Source organism: Cynocephalus volans, chromosome 8, assembly GCF_027409185.1.
Source record: "Cynocephalus volans isolate mCynVol1 chromosome 8, mCynVol1.pri, whole genome shotgun sequence".
Taxonomy (NCBI): domain Eukaryota; kingdom Metazoa; phylum Chordata; class Mammalia; order Dermoptera; family Cynocephalidae; genus Cynocephalus; species Cynocephalus volans.
The window spans coordinates 143179225-143201605 of record NC_084467.1 but is presented as its reverse complement, the minus strand read 5'-3'; the positions used below and the strand labels follow the sequence as shown (position 1 = coordinate 143201605).

Below are 22381 nucleotides of genomic sequence, written 5' to 3'. Positions count from 1 at the left end.
GTAGGAGAGGGTTTAAAGACATTGAGTAGAGAGAGGGAAAAAGACCAGGACACTAACCATAAAATTTCTTGTGTCCCTAACAGCACAATTATAAGTTTAACTGCTGTTGTTTAAAATACAACTCTGTAATCATAGTCCTGTGGGTTCCATATTTATTCTCCCTCTATGGTCTACAGAGTCAATTTGTTTAGTTTGTGGAGAAACAGAAGACTTTGAAAAAAAAAAAAAAAAGAAGAAAGAAAGAAAGAAAGGAAACCACCAGCACTGCAAGGTTCTTTGGAAGCTGAGAAGCCAAGCAGTGCTTTCTGCCTTGTTCATGGTGAGCCTACACTGAGATTTCATCTCTAGACACGACACTTCAGGCATGCCTGGATCTGGTTTTTCTGCAGGGCTTTCTGACAGGAAAGCAGGCATTGGCTAGTGTATACACTGAGGAAGCCTGACTTGAAGTCCCTCATACACCTCACCCAATGAGAAGAGGACAGCACTGAACCCAGAAAGCCAAAACGCTTTTGCTGACCTGCTCTTTGAAACAAGACTGCCTAAGGTCATGCCTGCCGGGGCTCCTGTTTCTGCCCTCCACCCCACCACCCTCCCTTTCTCACCCACACTCGCCCCCACAGCTTCCTTTCAGGTCCTCCTGCCTTTCTTCACCTCGTTACCACTCAAGCCACCTCCTGGGTGTCCATGTTCCAATCTGGCTCCTGTCCAATGCATCTCCCCTTCAGCTGCCAGTCATCATTCTGAAATGCAGACCTCATCATGCCCTAGTCTTAAAACCCATCCTTGACTCCCCTAGCACTCAGGATAAAGCAAATGCCATAGCTTAGCATACAAAGTTCTCAGCCCTTCTCTCCTGTCCCCTTTCCTATCACTTTCCTGCCAGACAGCCTTTCCTCTCCCCAGGCTGAGCCTCACTTAGGAGTCTCATTGTAGGCCTCCAGGCCTCCTCACAGGCTGGGCTCGCTGGCGGCTGGCATGCCGGCCCCCAGAGTCGCGCACACCCCTCTTCTAGCTCCTGCTCATCCGGCAGCTCTGCACTGAAGGGCGTTCTCCGCGCAGCCTGCCTGGACCACCCAGCCTTCACTACCGTGTGACTTACACGACCCCTCCTCGGCTTCCTCAGCAATGATCACATTTACTGCAATATGACAGTACTTCAGAAAGTTCATGGAAAAATAGAATTAAAAGATAATACAAATCTTGCCATGAACTATTTGAAGACCCCTCTTGTAATATAATTGCTTTAACTTTTTGCTGCCCCCACTTACTTATCAGTTCCTTCAGAACAAGGTGTGCTTTATTTTACTTTGTATTCCCAACATTTAACAAGGGGTCTGGCGTAAAGCAAGCTTTTGATGAATAAATGAATACTATCAAAGGTGAGGTTAACAGGCTCAAATATAGATGGCAGAATCACAGAGAGACATGCAACAGCATTTCAGGGAGTTCACACAGGATATGTTGACTAGCAAATGACCCAGAAACTGCCAAAACTTCAGAGAACTTCAGATCAATTCTGTAGACACAGCCACACCCCTCGGCGACCAAGACACAGAGCTAGCTGAGTTTCTCATGGAATAAAGCAACATTCGTTTTCTTCGCCCATTTAACCAATACCTCTGTTGATCTGTTTATAGAAATCCATTTTCTTTAAAAAGTATATTATGGTAAGAATTAAAATGCTTCACTTACTCAGTGTATTTTTGCATATCTGGACATAAAATATGTAAGACAGTCACTATAAGATTCTTATGAGTTAGAATAAGGAAGATTAAAAGGATATGCATGCCATGGACAAAGGAAACTAAAATAAGAGATAAGACAGTGACAAACTCCAGCTAAGCACTAAAGTAAAAAGGTGCAGTATTTACTTTATTTCTCTCCTTTTCCTTCTAAATTTAAAACTCCAAGAGACTTTTTCTTTATAATTTCACAGAAATAGGAATGAAATATGTTCATGGTATTCATTTAACAAAACGTATATATATATAAATAAATATATATATATATATATATATATATTTTTTTTTTTTTTTTTTTTTTTTTTTAAAGATGACCGGTAAGGGGATCTTAACCCTTGACTTGGTGTTGTCAGCACCACGCTCTCCCAAGTGAGCCAACCGGCCATCCCTATATAGGGATCCGAACCTGTGGCCTTGGTGTTATCAGCACCACACTTTCCCAAGTCAGCCACAGGCCAGCCCTCAAAATGTATACTTTTAAGTATAAGGAGCTAATGTGCCTCTTATATTTACACCATTATTTATTTGCTAGGAGTAGACATGTATTTTAAACTCAGTTAGGTATTCCCTGGATTGATGAACTAAAAAGTGAATACTCTGGATCACGTGCTATGTATTCCTTAAACAGGTCCCGACAGATTTTGAAAGCAATGAAGGGACCCAACGTAATAACAATCTCCCAGGCAATTCAAATTTACGATATTTTCTTGATTGGTATAGGCTACCCTCTTACTGAATGAATTATTTTAACAACATGTTCCTAAGGTCAAAATGAAAACTACCAGTTGGTTCATTTACAGATGGTTGCTGAATTTTGAAATTTACTTTCTAAAGCCTAAATTAAACATTCTGACAGACACAAATAATGCAACCCAAGGGCCTGTTTTCCCAGATAAAACAAGGATAACCAGCTATAAACTAAAGGCTCCTCTAGGGCTTATCTCCTTGCAATTCTAAAATCCCGCTCCTGCACTTTCCAACCACACATGGCTGTAATGCTTGCCAACACTTTTTAACTCATGCGTTGCCTTTCTTTCTTCAATGTTCAGCAGGAGGACATGGACAACTGACCTCTTGGTGTTAATAGGCACTGCGGGAATTTTTGTTGAAATAAATAATCGACCTTTGTTCATGCCCTTCTTGGTTCCAGAAAGGATGTAAGACAGTTATAATGATTATCTAATAGATGTTTCTAGCTCCCATGCCTCTCTGCTCTTCTTTATAAGCTAACACCCTCATGCTGATTTTGTTTTAAATGGAAAGCAACCATACATTCATATGTATCAAGACAACAGCAGTCCCCCAAAGAAGGGTGAAGCTTGATCCATTCATTCAACAAGCATGCATGGAGTTTCTGCCAACTAGATGGCCATGGTTGCAAGCTTGCTAGTGGGGGATACAATCAAGTAAACAGGATATTTGAACAGAGTGAGGCAAATGCATGACAGGGAGATCCCAGATGCTTCTAGAACACGCAGAAGGGGCACCTCACCCAGACTTGGGAAATCAGTGAAGTTAACTGAGAACTCCAGGAATTGTGTGCCATTTGAAGGCAATATGAATAGCAACACCACTGAAATACCAGGTGGAGTCAATCCATTATGAGTGTATCCAAGAGAGTCAACTTTTCAATCCAAGTGTGATGAGTGATTATCCCACCACTGTATGCACATAACCCACAGACAGGGCACAATTTGCCCATTCGGTTCTATAACAGATTTCCAGTTCCTTTTACTTCTAAATATATTCTGCTTTCACCTGTCCAATTGCACTATCTTTACCAGTCTCCTAACTATCAAGCATTTCCACTCAGCCCAACAAACATTGTGTAATGACCCTATGTGGGAAACAGTGTGACATAAATTCTGGGCACAGGGCAGGAAGGCACTGGGACCCACCACAAGGACCACAGAAGTGCAGAACTGAGAAAAGCCATGTGACTATCCACTGACTATACCACTCCCCACAAACCTTGCAGAGTGACCTGGCACTAACAGTCCTGCTTGTGAAACAAACATATCCACTTTGAACTTATCTTAGATTTGACACATTTTTCTCGACTCTGAATCTGTCATATTCTGAAGACAGCAGCATGGGATCTTGACACTAAAGCCCCCTCCCTGAGAGTTGTATTCTTTTCCTCTGTCCCTTTCAGCATTCTTCCTAAAATGGTACACTTCCTGCTTCCAGGGAATGATATTTTCTTAACTCACTTCTACATATCACTGTCAATATACAATCACAATGCTGGGACCAAACACAAATGACAAGTGTTGACCATTAGCTCTTCCAAAAATTTTTGGACATTCTATAAGCTAAATGAATGGCTAAATGAAGTCACTTTTTAATGTCTCTTCCAATCCTGAAATTTTATGATTCTATGACATAATCGGAGACATTTTTCTTTAAGAGCTATAGGTGGGTCAAATTATTCCAGCCTAAAATGACATTGCAAAAGAAAAATGGGTCGGCATTTCAATCGTATTTGGTTTTTCAAAGTTGGCAACATAACCTCACTGCCAATGGGCAAAGCTACATACAGCTGCATGTATTAGTAAACCAGACCTGGGCCATACTTCACTGCATATTTCACAACCAAAGACAGAGGGTTTCACCTCAAAAGATTAACTGAACACAAAATTTAAGAAACAAAATAAAAAAGAATGACCTAGTGTTTTTGGTTTATATGGTACTTCACGTCTGAAAATATATAAATATTGGGCTATCCTCCCTAAAATTGAATCTTAATTGTGTTTTGAGGTCTGACTTCTAGAAAATACAAAAATTGTAGTCCATCTTTTAATTTTAGGCTTCCAGAATAAGCATTACAGACATGTAGCGAGGCTATGCCCACCCTTATGTGCTACGTAACCTCATACATATCTTTGGTGCACCAGGCTTTACACATCAAAAATGGAGAGTTTATCAATAAGACACACACACACCTTCACAACAAATATTTCAATTTGTAGCTCAAGTTATCATTCAAAGCTTAAAGAAGAAAGCCCGTCTCTCAAGTCCTGCACAACGTGCAGCACCAAGCACACCGTAGTATCCTCGCCGATATTCTCTTCCACTTTTGAGCCAATGTTCCCTTCTACTTCTATGGAAACAGCCTGAAGGTTCCAGGCAGCTCTGGACAACAGGAGCTAACCGTCTGGGGTCAAATCTGGCCGCTACTACTCCCTCACTGTGTGATTCTGGCAAGTCATTTAACCTTTCTGGGCATTTGTTTCCTTGTGTGGAAAAAATGAGATAATCACAATACCACCCCTTCCTTATAAGATTGTTGTCATACTTCAATAATTTCCTCATGTCACCTCAATTTCAAGTTAACTCTAAAACTGGTTACTTTGAAGAATTTTACTGAAATGTAGGAAAGCAAACATGGAGAAGCCTCTTGGTCCTAAAGAGAAAGGTTTTGTAATTGCTCTGGCTCAGTTGGTTAAGCGCAATTTCATTAAGTAAGGAATTTTCAAGGACAAAACTAGAGTTTCCCAAGAGGACACCTAAAATAAGAAAACAAGCGAGATTAGAGATGAAGAGTTCGTAAGAACCTGTTCTGGAGGAGTAGGCTGGTGGCCGTAAGTCACACTTTGCTGAAATGGAAGGAGGCGGGCAGATTCCTCCATCAACTAGAGTCAATCTTTTCACATTATCCTCCTTCTCGATATTTCAGATCTACTGTTAAATTCAGGGTGAACGAATCCTGAACTCTGAATTAAATCGGTAAACACTGGGAGGGGAGAGGAGAGAAGTGGAGTCTAATGGACAGAATCATCCATGAGAATTAGTAAGTGACTGTGAACATCTACATGAATGACTTTACGTGTTTGGAGCCTACGGAGTGAACCCCTCCATTTCCCCATGACTTATTCATTGCTGTTTTGGGCTAAAAACTAAAACTGTCACCCAAGCAATATCAGTCTCATTAGAAAGATAGGAACACCCCAACACTAGAAAATGTAATGACCCTTTCGAAGGCAACTGGTTCAAAACTTGTGAGCGATTCTGAAATAACCAGACAGGTCAAAACGACATCAACATCATATTTAAATAAAATATATACATACACAACCACCAAAAACAAAGTGATGACTTGTCAGACTTCTAGTTCTGCTTTCCCTATCAGGTCTGCTGGTGATGCTCATAATTAATTTTACAATCAAATTTTGAGTAAAGTACCTCCCCGATAAGTGAAGACCTCTAGTGTTCACTGGATAGGTTTCTATCTTTCCAGACCATACCTGCAGATGTCCTAATAGTTCCCTGCCCCAGTGGGTGGTACCTCGGCCCAAAGTACAGTAGCAGGAAAGTCCAGAGCTGAAGCAGCTGGGGAAAGGCCAAAGCAGTGAATGCCTGTGTCAGCAGACCCATAACAGTAGAAGTGACTGCCGCTGGCTGTCCTGCCTTAAACTCAGAGTTACAAGTCACACGTTGCCTCTAGTCTTAACATGATGCCCTGAGCAGTTTTGTTTCCTGTACTCCTACACACTCCACCTTTGAATGCTGCTCAAATCATTCTGAATTTTCTGAAACTCAAATCCAGGAAAGATGAGATGCAAGTGCGTAATCTTCACTGCTCTGAAGCCAATCGCCTGTAAAGCCTGAGCGCGGCCTGTATAAGGCTGGATGAAACCACTCTCTATCCCCTTTACTCGGCCTACCATTGTATTTTTCCTCAAGGCTTTCTGTGTCACACCTCTCTCTGAAAATCACTTCTATTTCCAGATAAGAATTGTTTCTACCTACATGTTCATGTTTGCCCAAGTAGTGAGCCTGTCACCAAGCTTTCCATTTCTCACATTCCCTTTATTTGGGATATTTTGAAGGATAACTAAGCAATAACTTAGAATCACATGACCCCACCCAACAGAAGCTCAATGGAAATGAGTGTCATTTATGGAAGGAGCATTCTTCCAAAGGCCCCCCACTCTACGCACTCACACATGAAATCGGGGGCACGGAGCATGCATTTGACTCCTCCCAGGCAAAGGGAAATCTACTGCCCCTCAAAGGAAGTACACTTGGAATGGTCTGCCTCCTGAGCATTCTGAGTAGCTCGTGGAGGTACAGGAGTAGGGAAGAGGCTGTCCGCATCAATAGGTGGAGGGCAGGGAGAGAAAAGGGTGCCATTTGGGCAAAGTTGCTTATGGGTCCTGTCTGACAGAGTGCTGCTCTCTGGCCCTGTTACTCTGTGCCATTTTCTGCCACTCCACCCCAATCTGTTTGCCAAATACCTCAAGATGTTTCTAAGAGGTTCTGAATTATTGACAAACCTAGAGGATATGCTTTGGAAAACATTATATAGAAAAACAGACCTGTACAGCTAGTGCAAACACTTGGTCATCAGCAGTTTCCTTTTTAAAGCCAAAAGAGCGAAGAGGAAAAAAAAAAAAAAAAAAAAAAAAGCCTGTCTCTGCTAAATAATAATGATATTCACAGAACAACAGACACTGAAATTCCAAAGTTCACAATCTCTCCAGCTTTACTCACCCCTAGCCATCTTGCTCCTTTATTGGCAGCCTGTTGAATCTGGACTCTTTTGAGGGTGACATGGTAAACAGCTCCTTCCTCTACCTCTTCACCCCAGTCTTGAATTGAGCTCTGCCAGGGATGGGATAAAAAGAAAGAAAAAGAGGTTTTTTTTTTTTTTTCCTCCCTGCTAACCACAATCTATCCCAGCTGCTTTGCTGCTTACAACAGCACTCAGGGCACAAGATGGGCTGTTCAAAATAAATATTACAATCAGAGCAATACAAGACACATTGCGATAGAGGGAATGCTGAGATTTTCTTGGCCCCTAGCCCTTTCCTGTGGTATCAGGATCCCCGGACTTTTCCATTTAGTTATTTTCCCTAAACTGGCTCACATATCCTAAACAGTTTTTTCAAGTCTTTTTTTTTTTCTTCATAAAGAAACTGTGGCTTAGTCCTGATTAATTCTTCCCCCTTAAGTGAAAGAAAAAAATTACTCATTTGTAGACAAAGTTTGTACTTGCATAAGTGGCTCAGTCTTTTGAGCAAACTAGATTTTAAACTTAGACACAAACAAGTGTTTAAAATTCCGAGAGTCCTCACTTCTTTGGAAGTGAAGCTGTTTGCATGTCTTTTTCTCTTGTTATTGTTTTGGAACCCAAAACGTTAGCAGGGGTGGAAAGCTTTTATTTCCGTAACATAATCTGGCAAGTGTAGAAAATGCAACACATCATCCTGCAGCTTCGACTAGAATGTGTGCAGCGACCCGCTGGATTTCGATGTCCCCAGCTAAACCCCAGGTCTGTGTCGAGGCGCCGCCGGGACGCAGAAGCGCTCGGCGATTCCCGCAGCCTAATAGCTCTGCTTCCTTCAAAGTTCTCCTCTGCTGACGTGCATCTGCCCCAGACACAGCAAGGGCAGCTGCTGAGAAAGTGGGTGTCGTGGGGAGGGAGAAGACACGCACACAGGAGTACAGGAATACAAAGCAGACCGAGACAGCTTTAGCTCCCAAGCACGGAATCGGACTGCTCCGTTCACTCCGAGGGAGTCCGAAACACGCCCGGAGAAAGCGGGAGAAGATTCCCCACCAGAGAAGCCTCGGAGAAGCAGAGCGTTCTCGTTACCATTTTAGCTTGCCAAAGCAATTTCATTCTCAGTTTCCTCTCCGGTACGTGGACGCCGCATGATGCGCCCTGCCCGAGGCCAACGCGGAGTCTGCTGGGCTCAGCCCCGCGGCGCCTCCTGCCCCGGTCCCGGTCCCCGGCGGTCCCCGGCGGCCTCCGCGCACAGACACGCGCCCCGCTGCTCCCGCCGCCGCCGCCAGTGCGCGCGACTCCGGCCACAAAGGGAGCGCAGCGAGCGAGCCCGCAGCCGGCGAGGCGCAGACTCCTCCCCACGCCGCTCCGTGATGTCAGGCTTTCCTGTTTGTGCTCGGGAGCGCACTCTCCCTTTCTTAAATCCATGGATAAAGTTAGCAAGGAATCATTTCTCCAGGTCCGAAGGTGATCGGGAAACAACCCTTTCAAGTTTTTCAGGTTTTCCTGATGGTCACCAGGTGCCAAACTAGAACTGTGTGGGGGATGAAGGATAGAAGTGTGTGATTCTTCTTCCTTCGCTAAAAACAAAACAAACAAACAAACAACAACAAAAAGGGGGGGGGAGGAGAGGCAGAAAAACTTCTATCATCTGCCTATTATCTATTTCAAATTCAGAATAATTAAATAAGAGTGACTCCCAACGAGAGCAGCAATACTCCAAGCCAAGAAGTTTTTCATTAGGACAAAGGATAAGGTCAGAGGATACCTGGATATTCCAAAAACCATGCCCGGGGGCTGGGCCCTGTTCTGCATCAGCACACTGCCAACAGGAAATGGTTCTGGAGGTCTTTCTACCACCCATTATGATAAGGCCCAATTACGGGTAACTAGCCATTGTGGGTGGGAAGGGGACAAAGCAGGGAAGGATTTTGTGAGACTGACAGACTGACAGTGGCCACTGATGAGTGGCCCTGGAGGTTCTGCAAGTTTTTGTGAGAAGACACTGTACTGTAGGGGCACAGTGGAATAACAACTGCAGGGAAAAGCCCTTCATAAGACGACTGCCAGCAGGAGTTATATCATAATGGAAAGATCTAATATCAGGACAAGAGATTATGACATTTTTTAGATCCAGTTTTAATAAGTTAACAGTAAGAGATACCAGATAACAATGGAGTCAAACTTGGCACCTGCCAGACTTACATGCCAATTACAAAAATCTTTAGGGCTCCTATCTTTCATACTACTCACCTCTAAAATTCACCTCCAAATGAATTTAATCACCTTTAAATTTAAAAGGAAAAAAAAGGAAAAAGGTCTCCCACTAATTGCCATGCCATATCATGAAATGAAAAGTTAGAGATTCAAGCGTACTGATGCCCCAGGAGAACAGAATAAAGACAGCAAAGGCGCATCTAGGAAAAACGAAAGGGTCTTTGGACACTTGAGTTCTGAAGTCACTGAGCCAAGTTCCCCTCATATAACCAGAACCTACAGGGCTTGGTGATTGTGTAGAGAGAAGAATGCTCACTTTATCAAACTGAAGTGGTTGTTTCTATGGTTTAAAAAAACAAAAGAAGCACACAGACTAGATCCTTCTGTGATGACCAGGACAGTGTCCCCAGGAGCCAGAGAAAAATCATGTGGAGGCCCTAGCTCCCTGTTTGTTAAGCCATCCTCAGGACCCCACCCCTACTGGACCTACTCAGTGATCTTGAAGACCACAAGGTGTAACTGAAGACAGTTAAGCAACCCATAAGATTAATTTCACCACTACTAACCATGAATTTGGAGATTCCTGAAAATTTTCCACCTCAGGCATACAAAGATACTTCAAAAAGTTCCTGGAAAGATTTGTATTATCTTTGAATTGTGTTTCTCCATGAACTTTTTGAAGAAACCTTGTATCATGCAGTTTCTTCAACCTCACCCCTCCCAGGAAGCCTTCCTGGGCAGTGCAGCTCTTAGCTGACAAGGTCCCACTCAGCTTTCAGATCTCCTCACCCGCTTCTCTACTCCACCAATTCCCTGGCTGGCCACCTGGTGTGTAGAGGGAAAAGGACTGGCTTCAAGGCAAGTGGATCCAGATTCACCTCCAGGCTTACAGTAAGAGTGAACTTGGATGCTACCTCTCTGAGCCTTAATTTTCTCATCTGTAAAACGGAACAAACATCTACCTCCAAAAGTTTGAAAGAGGATTAAATGAAATAATGTATGCAAATCATTTAGCACATGGAAAGTGATCAAAAAAGTTTCTTTCCCTCCTTATTGCATTTCCTCCCAAAATGTATTTACCCAGATTCACTGAAAAGTTGTGTTATGTATGCAATGTAGGGAAATCTGAAATGATGACTTCTCACTGAATTATGTCAAAATTTCACAGAGGTTTTTCTTTTCTTTTTGTGGTTGGCTGGTTTGAGGATCCACACCCTTGACTTTAGTATTATCAACACCAAGCTCTAACCAACTGAGCTAACTGGCCAGCCCACAGAGAGGTTTTTCAAGAATAACTATTTGTATTTATGCCTGATGATGTATGTGATTTTGTACGAATGCTGTTCCATTAAAAAATAATAATAATAATAAAAGGCTGGCTTAATGTTAGATAGAACAATTATATGCTGCAGTTCACAAATTTTTTATATTTATTTTAAAATAGTTCACCTGCAGGCAGTTCAGTTAGTATTATCTTATTACCCGTACCTTTGGATTAAAATACTCGTGGTCAATATATGGAAAGGATTTTGAATTTATATACTGGATTATGTTGTCCACAACCTAGCAGGGTCCTGATAGGACAGGTCAAGTTTTGTTAAAAGGAGATCAGCAATGTTTTGTAGTTTTCAGTGTACATGTCTTTCATCTCTTTAAGTTTATTCTTAAGTATTTTATTCTTTTTCAGGCTGTTATAAAGATGATTCCTTTCCTAATTTCATTTTCAGTTTGTTTGTTGTTAGTGTATAGAAACACAACATTGATTTTGTATTCTGCTATTTACTGAAGTTGTTTATTAGTTCCAACAGGTTTTTTTGTCAAAACAAATAAATGGAAAGACAGCCTATGTTTACAGATTGGAAGACTTAATATGTTAAATGTCCGTGCTACCCAAAACTATCGACAGATTCAATGCAATCCCAATCAAAATCCAATCGCATTTTTTATAGAAATAGAAAAATTAATCTGAAAATTCATATGGAGCCACAAAGGACCCCAAATAGCCAAAGCAGTTTTGAAAAAGAAGAACAAAGCTGGAGGTCTCACACTTCCTTATCTCAAAACATGTTTCAAAGCTACAGTGATCAAGACAGTATGATACTAGCATAAAGACACACATATAGACCAATGAAACAAAAGAGAGCCCAGAAATAAACCCAAGTGTATATGGTCAACTGATCTTCAATAAAGGTGCCAAGAATACACAATGGAGAAAAGACAGTCTTTTCAACAAATGGCATTGGGAAAACTGGATATCCAATTAAATTGGATTGTTATTTTATACCATACACAAAAATCTGCTCAAAATGGATTAAAGACCTAAACATAAAACCTAAAATTGTAAAACTGCTAGAAGAAAACGTAGGGAGAATACTTTATGACCTTAGTTTTGGCAATGATTTCTTAGATATGACAACAAAAAAATAAACAAGTGGGACTACATCAAACTAAAAAGCTTCTACATAGCAAGAAAACAACAGAGTTAAAAAGCAACCTATGGATTAGGAGAAAATATTTGCAAACAACATATCTAATAAGGCTTAATATCCAAGATATATAAGGAACTCATACATCTCAATAACAAATAATAATAATAATAACCCAACTAATTAATGGGCAACAGACCTGAATAGACATTTTTCCAAAGAAGACATGCAAATGGCCAACAATATGAAAAGATTCTCAACATCACTAATCACCAAGGAAATGGAAGTCAAAACCACAATGAGATATCACCTTGCACCTGTTACAATGGCCATTATTTTAAAAAATAAAATAAAAATGAAAGTAACTAGTACTGGTGAGGAAGTAGAGAATTAAAACCCTTGTGCACCATTGGTAAGAATGTAAAATGGTGCAGCCACTATGAAAAACAGTAAGGCAGTTTCTCAAAAAATTAAAAATAGAACTACCACATGATCCAGCAATACCAATTCTGGGTACTTACCTTGAAGAATTTAAATCAAGATCTTAAAGAATTACCTGCACTTCCATGTTCATTGCAGCAGTATCACAAAAGCCAAGATGTGGAAGCAACTTAAATGTCCACCAATGGATGAATGGATAAAGAAAATGTGATACATTCATTATTCAGTCTTTAAAAAGAAGGAAATCCCTATGTAATAACATTGATGAACCTTGAGGACATTATGCTAAGTGAAATAAACCAGTCACAGAAAAAGAAATACTGCATGATTCCACTTATATGAGGTAGCTGAAGTAGTCAAATTCATGGAAGCAGAGAGCAGAATGGTGGTTGCCAGGGGCTGGGGGCAGGAGGAAATGAGAGTTGCTGTTCAATGTGTATAAAGTTTCCATTATGAAAGATGAATAAGTTCTAGAAATCTGTACACTGTTGTGCTTATACTTAACAACAACGTGCATACACTTAAAATTTGTTAAGGAAGGAGATCAGAAAAGATCTATATTTAAAGCATTAGGATGTGGCTAAGGATAATTTTGTGTTGCCATGTTTGGTGGGCACTGACGGTAACAATAGAAGAGCAAAGAGCAAACTACCATATGATGCAGCAATCCCAATTTTGGGCATCTACCCAAAAGAATTTAAATCAGGATCTTAAAGAGATACCTGCACTCCCATGTTCATTGCAGCATTATTCACAACAGCCAAGATATGGAAACAACCTAAATAAATGTCCATCGATGGATGAATGGCTAAAGAAAATTCAGTACACACATTTAATGGCATATTATTCAGCATTTAAAAAGGAAGGAAATCCTGCCATTTGTGACTACAAAGTGGACCTGGAAGATATTATACGAAGTGAAATAAACCATGCACAGAAAAGACACATACTGTATTATCTCACTTACATGTGCGGGTCTAAAATAGTCAAACTCATAGAAGCAGAGAATAGAATGGTAATTGCCAGGTGGGGTGTGGGGGAAATGTGGAGGTGATGATCAAAAGATACAAAGTTTTAGTTATACAAAATGAATAAGGTCTGGAAATCTAATACTCATATATAGCACAGTGCCTATAGCTACCAGAATTTAAAATAAAAGTAAATTCTATTCTCTGCTTAAATCTTAAAATGTACTAAGAAGGTAGATCCTATTTTAAGGGTTCTTAACACATACACACACACAATACTACTGCTACTGAAAGACTCCCGCAGTGGGTAGTCAGTCAGTTCAGGGAGACCCTCCCAAGGAACAGCGAGACCACGGCTTCGGATGCAAAAACAAGAGGTTTATTGAACACACAGGTACCCGGGCGACTCAGTCTTTCGAAAGACTGGCGCGCCGAGTAGAGCTCCTGGGTCCTTTTTATAGCAAAAAGCGCGGGTACAGAAGCGAGAAGCAAGGTAATTGGTTAGTTTAAATCAAGCCAGGGGTGAACTTCGGTCAAGTGGGAGTCCTTGAAACAGCTGAGGGGCACTCTTGAAACTTTAACTGACTTGTCTATTTCTGGGAACTATCCGCCCTTTGCCTCGGGCCGGGGCCCAGGTGCATAACCACAGATATCCTGTTTGACTCTGTTCCCCTTGTTTCTTAACTTGACTTTTTGGCTGTATTTTCCCTATACCCTTGTAAAAAGCACTTCCTTCATTCCCCCATTTCTCTTGTGGATCGCTCTAATCTTAGAGCGGAATTAAAAGTTATCTTCGCCATTTAAGGTTTGGTATTTTTGCCTAAGGACCAGAATCTTAACTGCACTTACCCTATCATTGATGAATTGGACTAGTCTATTGATGACGTAGGGCCCAAGGGTGAACAACAGAAGGAGGAGTAATAGGGGCCCGGCGATGGTTGACAGTAGGGTGGTCAACCAAGGGGAGTTATTTGATCTGGTTATAAGCATTTTCATAGTTTGAGTCAGGAGGCCTGACTCTTTTAGAGGCCGGTGCATCAATTTCTGGAATATCCCAAGCCTCGAGACCCGCCGCCAGGGCACATATATCAGGGGTAAGGGAGGGCCACCAAGTCCAAAGGGGGTGGACTTCTGTCTTGAACCAGACAACCTTTCCAGTTTGGGACAGTACCTGCCAGGTGAGGGTGTTGGGCTGGTTAGGGTTATTACTTGGTAGGCTTGCTCCGCCGCCGCCGAATGCGCAACTTAAGAGGATTATCAGTCCTCTCCAGCTCCCAGGATTCATCTGGTACGGAGGGTGGCGCAGGCTTGAGGTGAGAAGCATGTACCCAGGCTGCAATGCCGTCTACTTTTACCGCTGTTGGTGTGGTCAGTAGCACCAGGTACGGGCCTTTCCACCGAGGCTCAAGGCTGCCGGTCCGATGGCGCCTAACAAGCACTTGGTCTCCGACCTGGAACGGATGAGGGATGGCCACGGCACCTGGCTCGTATACCTCCTTGATCTGGTCCCAGATCTGGGTTTTTACAACTTCTAAAGCCTTTAAGTGAGTAAATAAGACAGGAAGAAAGTTATCATCGGGACCCAGTGTTCCTCCCAACTCAAGTATGGGGGGGGGTCCCCCGTGGAGGATTTCATAAGGAGTCAGACCAAGCTGGCCAGGGGTATTCCTGGCTCTGAACAGCGCTAAGGGAAGGAGGGCCACCCAGTCTTTTCCACCGGTCTCTAAGGCCAATTTAGTTAAGGTCTCTTTGATGGTTCTATTCATTCTCTCTACTTGACCTGAGCTCTGGGGCCTATACGCACAATGTAACTTCCAATTTATCCCCAGTTGTGTGGCCAGTCCCTGGCTTACCTGAGCAACAAAGGCTGGGCCATTATCTGACCCGATCACCTTGGGGATCCCGAAACGGGGCAGGATTTCTTCTAGTATCTTTTTACATACAGTCAGGGCCGTTTCAGTTTTGGTAGGGAAAGCTTCTACCCATCCAGAGAAAGTATCTACAAATACTAGCAGATACTTGTTTCTATACCGGCCAGGCTTTACCTCTGTAAAGTCTACTTCCCAGTATACGCCGGGTCGATCTCCCCGTTGTCTTTTTCCGGTCTCTCGGTAGGTGGTAGCCGCATTAGTCATGGCGCAAGCCGGACACCGATTGGCGACTTCTTGAACAGTGGACCGGAGGTTCGGGATGGAGAGGCTGGTGCGGCTTGCCAGTTGAAGGAGCTTTTCTGGTCCTAAGTGTGTTAGCTGGTGTAACCGCTGAATGAATTCCTTTCCCTGGTCAGGAGTGAGCTCTCCTGGCCTGGTCTTAGCTTGAGCAGGCTCGATTGGCTCTTGAAGCTTTATAGTTTCTGCTAGCACCCTGACCGACAGGGCGGCTTGTTTTGCAGCCTCGTCGGCCCTCCGGTTCCCGGCCGCCACAGGGTTATTTCCTCTCTGGTGGCCCGGGCAGTGGATAATGGCGACCTGCTGTCCGTGTAGATGTTGATGTTTTTTTCCTTCGGCTAGGCGTAATGCCTGCGTCAAGGCGATTAGCTCGGCCTTCTGGGCTGATGTCCCTTCTGGCAGGCTGCTTGCCCATACCGTCCGTTTGCCATCTACGATGGCGGCCCCTGCTCTCCGCTTACCTTCCACAATGAAGCTGCTACCGTCTGTATACCAGGCAGGCACTCCGGGCAATGGCTGGTCCTTCAGGTCCCGTCGAGTCCCAGCTTCTTCAGCAAGGATTTCTGAGCATTGGTGTACTGGGGTGGATTCTGACTCGACTGGTAGTAGGGTAGCTGGGTTCAGGACAGCAGGGGGCGCGAAAGATATCCTTTCGTTTAGCAGCAAACTCTGGTAATGAGTCATTCTGGCATTGGTCATCCACCGATTGGGGGGCTGCCGCACAATACTTTCGAGGCTGTGGGAAGCAATCACAGTCACATTTTGCCCCAAGGTTAACTTATCAGCGTCTTTGAGGAGGAGTGCCACTGCAGCAACCGCTTTTAGGCAGGTTGGCCACCCACTGGCCACTGGATCCAGTTTTTTTGATAGATAAGCTACTGGCCGTCGCCATGGTCCTAGGGTCTGAGTAAGCACTCCTCGGGCCACACCGGCTCTTTCATCTACGTATAGAGTAAACGGTTTGGTGAGGTCTGGGAGAGCCAAGGCGGGGGCAGACAGCAAGGCTTTTTTTATGTGGTCAAAAGCCTTTTGATGCTCCTCAGTCCAGGTAAAAGGAATGTTTTCCCTTGTCAGGGGGTACAAGGGTGCAGCCAGGGAAGCAAACCCAGGAATCCAGAGCCTGCAGAATCCGGCAGTACCCAGAAATTCGCGGACCTGCCTGGGGGTTGTGGGAGTAGGGATCTTCATAACTGTAGCTTTCCGGGCCGGGGTCAGCCATCTTTTTCCCTCCTTGAGCAGGTACCCCAAATAGGTGACCTCTTTCTGGCATAACTGGGCCTTTTTAGCTGATACCCGGTACCCCAACTTACTCAGTTCCTGCAAGAGCTTTTGTGTCCCTCTTTTGCAGCCTTCATATGTGGGAGCTGCCACTAGGAGGTCGTCCACATATTGGAGTAATATGACCTGGGGGTTGAGAGCCCTAAAAGGAGTTAAATCCCGGTGGAGGGCCTCGTCGAAGAGAGTGGGTGAGTTCTTGAACCCCTGTGGCAGCCGTGTCCAGGTCAGCTGACCAGTGTTACCTTTTTCTGGGTCTCTCCACTCGAACGCGAACAGTGGCTGGCTGTTGGGGTGTAGTTTGAGGCAAAAAAAAGGCATCCTTGAGATCCAAGACTGAGTACCAAGTGTGACTAGGCGGAAGGGAACTCAGGAGGCTGTATGGGTTTGGGACTGAGGGATGAATGTCTTGCACCCTTTTGTTAATTTCTCTCAAGTCTTGGACTGGCCGATAGTCATTGGTCCCTGGCTTTTTTACTGGTAGCAGAGGGGTGTTCCAGGGCGACTGGCAGGGCACTAAGACTCCTAGGTCTAAGAACCTTTGGATGTGGGGTCTGATGCCTTCCCGGGCTTCTTTAGTCATTGGATACTGTCGGACGGCCACCGGTGAGGCACCCGATTTCAGCTCTACTACTACTGGTGGGACGTTATTGGCCAGTCCCATACCTGTCTTTTCTGCCCATACGGTGGGAAAAAGTTGGAGCCAGGATGGGTCGATGGAGGGAGAGGCCGGCTTTTCATACAGCCGGTATTCTTCTTCTAGGTTTAGGACCAGGCACATGGTAGAGTGATCTCCCCATGTTACTTGTGGGCCCTCTGTAGAAAACTGGATTTGAGCTTTTAGTTTGGTCAGGATGTCCCGGCCCAACAGAGGAGTAGGGCACTCAGGTATGACCAAAAAGGAATGGGTCACTTGCTTATGTCCGACCCTTAAAAGTCTCTGTGTGGTCCAGGGGTAGACTTTGCTGCCGGTCGCTCCTACTACGACTGTCCGCCTGGACCCTACCTTCCCCATGGGTTGGGTCAGTACCGAATGTTCAGCCCCGGTATCGACCAGAAACTCGATGGGGGTCCCCTCCACTGTCAATGTTACCCTAGGTTCGGGGAGGGGGTCCGAACCTTGACTCCCCTAGTCGTCTAGGGATAGAACCCTAGCTTTTTTGTCGTTTTTCTTTTTTCGGGGGCATTCCCTTGCCCAGTGGCCTTTCTCTTTGCAGTAGGCGCACTGGTCCCTGTCGAGAGGAGGCCTTTTGTCCCTAGGTGTCGGTCTTGCCCGGTTGCTCAGGGTCCCTTTCTGCTTATCTGTAAACCTTTTATCACTTACTACTGTGGCCAAAATCCTAGTTAAATTTTTTTCTTGGCGTTTATCACGCCGCCTCTCTCTCTCTTCTGTCTCTTTTTTTTTTTTCTCTTTCCTGTCTTTCTTCTTCTGTTTCTCTCTTGTGGTACACCTTTTCTGCCTCCTTTACTAAGTCTTGTAAGGAAAAGTCTTGGAGCCCCTCTAGTCTTTGTAACTTTTTCTTGATATCTGGGGCTGACTGGCCGATAAAGGCCATGGCAACTGCCGCCTGCTGTCCCTCAGAAGAGGGGTCAAACGGAGTGTATCTCCTATATGCCTCCATCAGGCGTTCCAAGAAAACCGAGGGGGGTTCTACCGGTCCCTGCAAGACCTCTCTTACCTTAGCCAAATTGGTGGGGCGCCGGGCTGCCCCTTTGAGACCTGCCACTAGAGTCCGGCGGTAGACCAGAAGACGCTCCCTACCTTCGGCCGTGTTGTAATCCCATTGAGGTCGATTGAGGGGGAAGGCCTCATTAATGAGGTTCTCGAGTTGTGTAGGGGCCCCGTTGTCCCCGAGAACGTTCTTGCGGGCCTCCAGAAGAATCCTTTCTCGCTCTTCAGTGGTGAAGAGGATCTGGAGTAGCTGTTGGCAATCGTCCCAAGTGGGCTGGTGAGAGAACATAAGGGACTCAAGAAGTCCCGTGAGTCCTGCTGGTTTTTCAGAAAAAGAAGGATGGTTAGATTTCCAATTATAAAGATCTGCTGAGGAAAAAGGCCAATATTGTAGAGGAACTAGGCCGTTGGGCTCGGCTGGGGGTCCTATGGCTCGGAGGGGTAAAATCACAGTGGAGTCAGGACCTGAGTCGTCTGCCGGACTGCGGGCACGGCGACTCCTGGTCCTAGCGGCTGGTCCCTCAGGATCGGAACTATCGGGCGCCTGGCCCGGCACCGGTCCGATCGCCTGAGGGGCCAGAGGAGGCGGCAGGGCCGCCGGGTAGGGCGGGGGCTCAGAGAGAAGGAGCGAGTCGTCTGGTGTCGGGAGGACGGGGGGTTGGGGAGGGGCGGAAGGCTTCCTTGTAGGTGGCCTTTGAGTATTTTCTGATCCCGAAACAACAGCGACTTTGCTGGAGGGTGGCACCCAGGGAGGGGGATTCTGGGCGAGGTCTTGCCATACCACGACACAGGCAACCTGGTCCGGGTGTCCTCCGGTCTCCTGAAAAACAATCTTTTTAACTGCAAAAATGACAGTAAGATCAAAGGTTCCCTCTGGCGGCCAACCTACGCCGAATGTGGGCCACTCAGACGAACAGAAAGTCTGCCATTTTCCTTTTTTGATCTCCATGGACAGATTGTGAGCCCTGGCTTTGACATCTTTCCAATGATCTAGAGTAAGGGAGAGGGGCGTAAGGGCACTTTGCCCCATCTCGAAAATTTCCAATAGGGGAACGACGACGCAAAGACCTATCACAACTAAGACAAAAAGAAACCAGAAACGGCGACGAGACCGAGTGCCGTAGAAATAGAAGAAAGAGTCCGATGGCAGAGCGCGCCTCCCGAGACGCGGTGAGACCAAAACACAATAATCCTCTGCCAAGGGGTCCACCAGGCGTCCCTGGTCCTCCCCTGATCCTGGGACGTCTCCCAGGATTGCCGGGTGGCGAGCCCCCGAACACGTCTGTTCGCTACCCGCACTTCGCTCCCAGAGCGACTAACCCGGAACAAACTGAAACCAAAATGCGCGCGCTCAGAAAAGACAGTCGAAATCACTGAGTCAGACACAGAGACGAGACACAGAAACGAGACACAGAACGACTGCTGGCCAGCTTACCTCCCGTTGGTGGGTCGGTGGTCCCTGGGTGGGGGTCTCCGATCCCGGACGAGCCCCCAAATGAAAGACTCCCGCAGTGGGTAGTCAGTCAGTTCAGGGAGACCCTCCCAAGGAACAGCGAGACCACGGCTTCGGATGCAAAAACAAGAGGTTTATTGAACACACAGGTACCCGGGCGACTCAGTCTTTCGAAAGACTGGCGCGCCGAGTAGAGCTCCTGGGTCCTTTTTATAGCAAAAAGCGCGGGTACAGAAGCGAGAAGCAAGGTAATTGGTTAGTTTAAATCAAGCCAGGGGTGAACTTCGGTCAAGTGGGAGTCCTTGAAACAGCTGAGGGGCACTCTTGAAACTTTAACTGACTTGTCTATTTCTGGGAACTATCCGCCCTTTGCCTCGGGCCGGGGCCCAGGTGCATAACCACAGATATCCTGTTTGACTCTGTTCCCCTTGTTTCTTAACTTGACTTTTTGGCTGTATTTTCCCTATACCCTTGTAAAAAGCACTTCCTTCACTACTACTAATAATAGAGGAGACAGGAGAAAACTTGGGGAGTTGATGGATATGTGATGGTGACGACGGTTTCACAGGTGATGGTGGTGGTTATGGTTTCATGGGTGCATACCTATCCTCATACTAATGGAATTGTATACATTAAACATGTGCAGCATTTTACATGTCAATCATACCTCAATAAAGTTGCTTTTTTTAAAAAAAACTTGTCTTGAAGATGGCAATATCAGCATAAGATGGAAACAAATGGGAAGGTCTCCGCTTTGACACCCTCCAACTCAATGCTGGACTATGGCCAGTCAACAGTTTAGAGAAAGACTGTCCTAAGAGGGCAGTAATACTAATAATAATAGTAATAATGTGAAGAAAGGTAAATAAATGAGAAGTCAGGGTTAGGACTACTAAGTACAAATTGCCTCGACTTGCCTGCAGCCATTACCTAAACAGACTAATTTGAAAACCTTTCCCACTCACTGACAGTGGAGTTTTGAATGAAATTGATAATAGCCATTTTGCAATATGTTGTTCATAAACTATATCTTTAGCTATCTATAGATCCTTTAAAAACTTCTGGAGAAGAACATAAGCAAATCAATGTGTTACAGCTTGATTCCTTCCTCCAACAACATCTAAGTATTGCTGAAATATGAACTACTTAATTCTTTCAACATCCCCATGAACTGTGATTCCCTGTTCTACAGTCTTGCAGGCTGTGTTGCCTACCAATTAACTTTTTATGCTCAGATGTCCATCAGCTGGGCATCATGCAGTGGTTGTTTCCAGCTATGATAACTGGGGTTGCCCATTCACCTACTTCTTGCTGGAACTTCCAACCTTGCTTTGCAAAGGATAAAGAGCCAGTCATGCTTGGTCAAAGAATAGTCCTCTGTAAGCAGTGGATAGTTGCTTCCATTTTCTGAGGGATCAATCTGATTTTATTAACTATCACAGAGATACGGTAGGGTATGAGTTAAAAATTGTCAATGCTCTGTTATTAGATTTTTCTATTTAGGCAAGCAAATTGCAAATCAATTTTAGATAGACCTACTATAACTAAAAAAGAGTTTGCCTTAGGGGAGGAAACTGAAGACAGAAGAAACATAAACAAATAGCCCTCAACAGATGGCAGGCCAAAGGCAGAGGGCTCCTCTGGCCATGACTGTGAACACTTTTCAACTCACAGTTTCCCAGCTGTTGGTAGTTATTCTTAATTGTTGATGAAGCTCCCCCAGGAGGAAGATGGATACTGAAACACTATTTGTAACTTGGGCTAAGGAGCATTATAACCTCATCTAATTATAGATTTCTGTAAAAGAAAAAAGGACAGCCAGCCAGAAATTTGTTCACGTGTTTGAAAAGATCAAAACATACAACAGTTAGCAAAGACATAATGCCAGGTTGCGTGATATATAATAAAACATTCTGCAGAGTGGGAGACGGGTGGCCTGATGCCATGAAGGACTTTGACTAAGATTCTGGAAGGACTTGCAGAGTAACTAGCCAAATCATATCTTTTTTCAGGGCTAAAGGAACCTCTTTTTTTTTCATAATAATGGTGTTGAAATGGTACTGAGAATCCAGGTAAATTAGAACTACGATAACAAAATAGTTAAGAGTGGTGGCTCCGCAGTCAGAAACACCTAGATTTCAGTCCAAGATCTGCCACTTATCTCTGAGGCAAGGTCTTTAACATGTTTAAGCCTATAAAAAATAGGGATACAAACACCTTCCTCATTGGCTCGTAGTAAGGATTAATTGAACTAATCCAAAGTAAGCACAGTATCTGGCACCATAGTTAATACTCATTATTATCTATTATTGTTATTATTATTACTATATGTTAAGTCAATGAATTGCAAAAGCTTAGGAGACTGACTATATTAGAAATCAGACCCATATTTGCAGTAACTCAAGATGTTGTAGCTTGAAGTCAAAACTTTATGATACGGAGCTCACACCAAGAACCGTAAGCTCCACCAACTGTTCGGTCAATATTTACTGAGTTGATACACA

The 22381-nt window shown here is 44.3% G+C and overlaps 2 protein-coding genes across 2 annotated transcripts in view; both read right to left on the bottom strand.

Moving 5' to 3' along the window:
* Window positions 1-8407, bottom strand: part of RGL1 (ral guanine nucleotide dissociation stimulator like 1) — a 117795-nt gene extending 109388 nt beyond the window's left edge. The window contains exons 1-2 of the mRNA XM_063107083.1: window positions 8347-8407; window positions 7242-7352 (exon numbers count right to left, since the gene is read on the bottom strand). Of these exons, the coding sequence (XP_062963153.1) occupies window positions 7242-7352; window positions 8347-8373 (138 nt within the window). The 5' untranslated portion in view covers window positions 8374-8407. The remainder of the gene's footprint in view (window positions 1-7241; window positions 7353-8346) is intronic.
* A 9348-nt stretch (window positions 8408-17755) lies between these two features.
* Window positions 17756-21233, bottom strand: LOC134384413 (uncharacterized). Its single transcript, XM_063105933.1, has 2 exons — window positions 21179-21233; window positions 17756-19312 (listed from the first exon to the last, which is right to left on the bottom strand). Exons 1-2 carry the CDS (start codon window positions 21231-21233, stop codon window positions 18120-18122), a joined length of 1248 nt encoding a protein of 415 aa, XP_062962003.1. The 3' UTR covers window positions 17756-18119.
* Between the last annotated feature and the right edge of the window lie 1148 nt (window positions 21234-22381).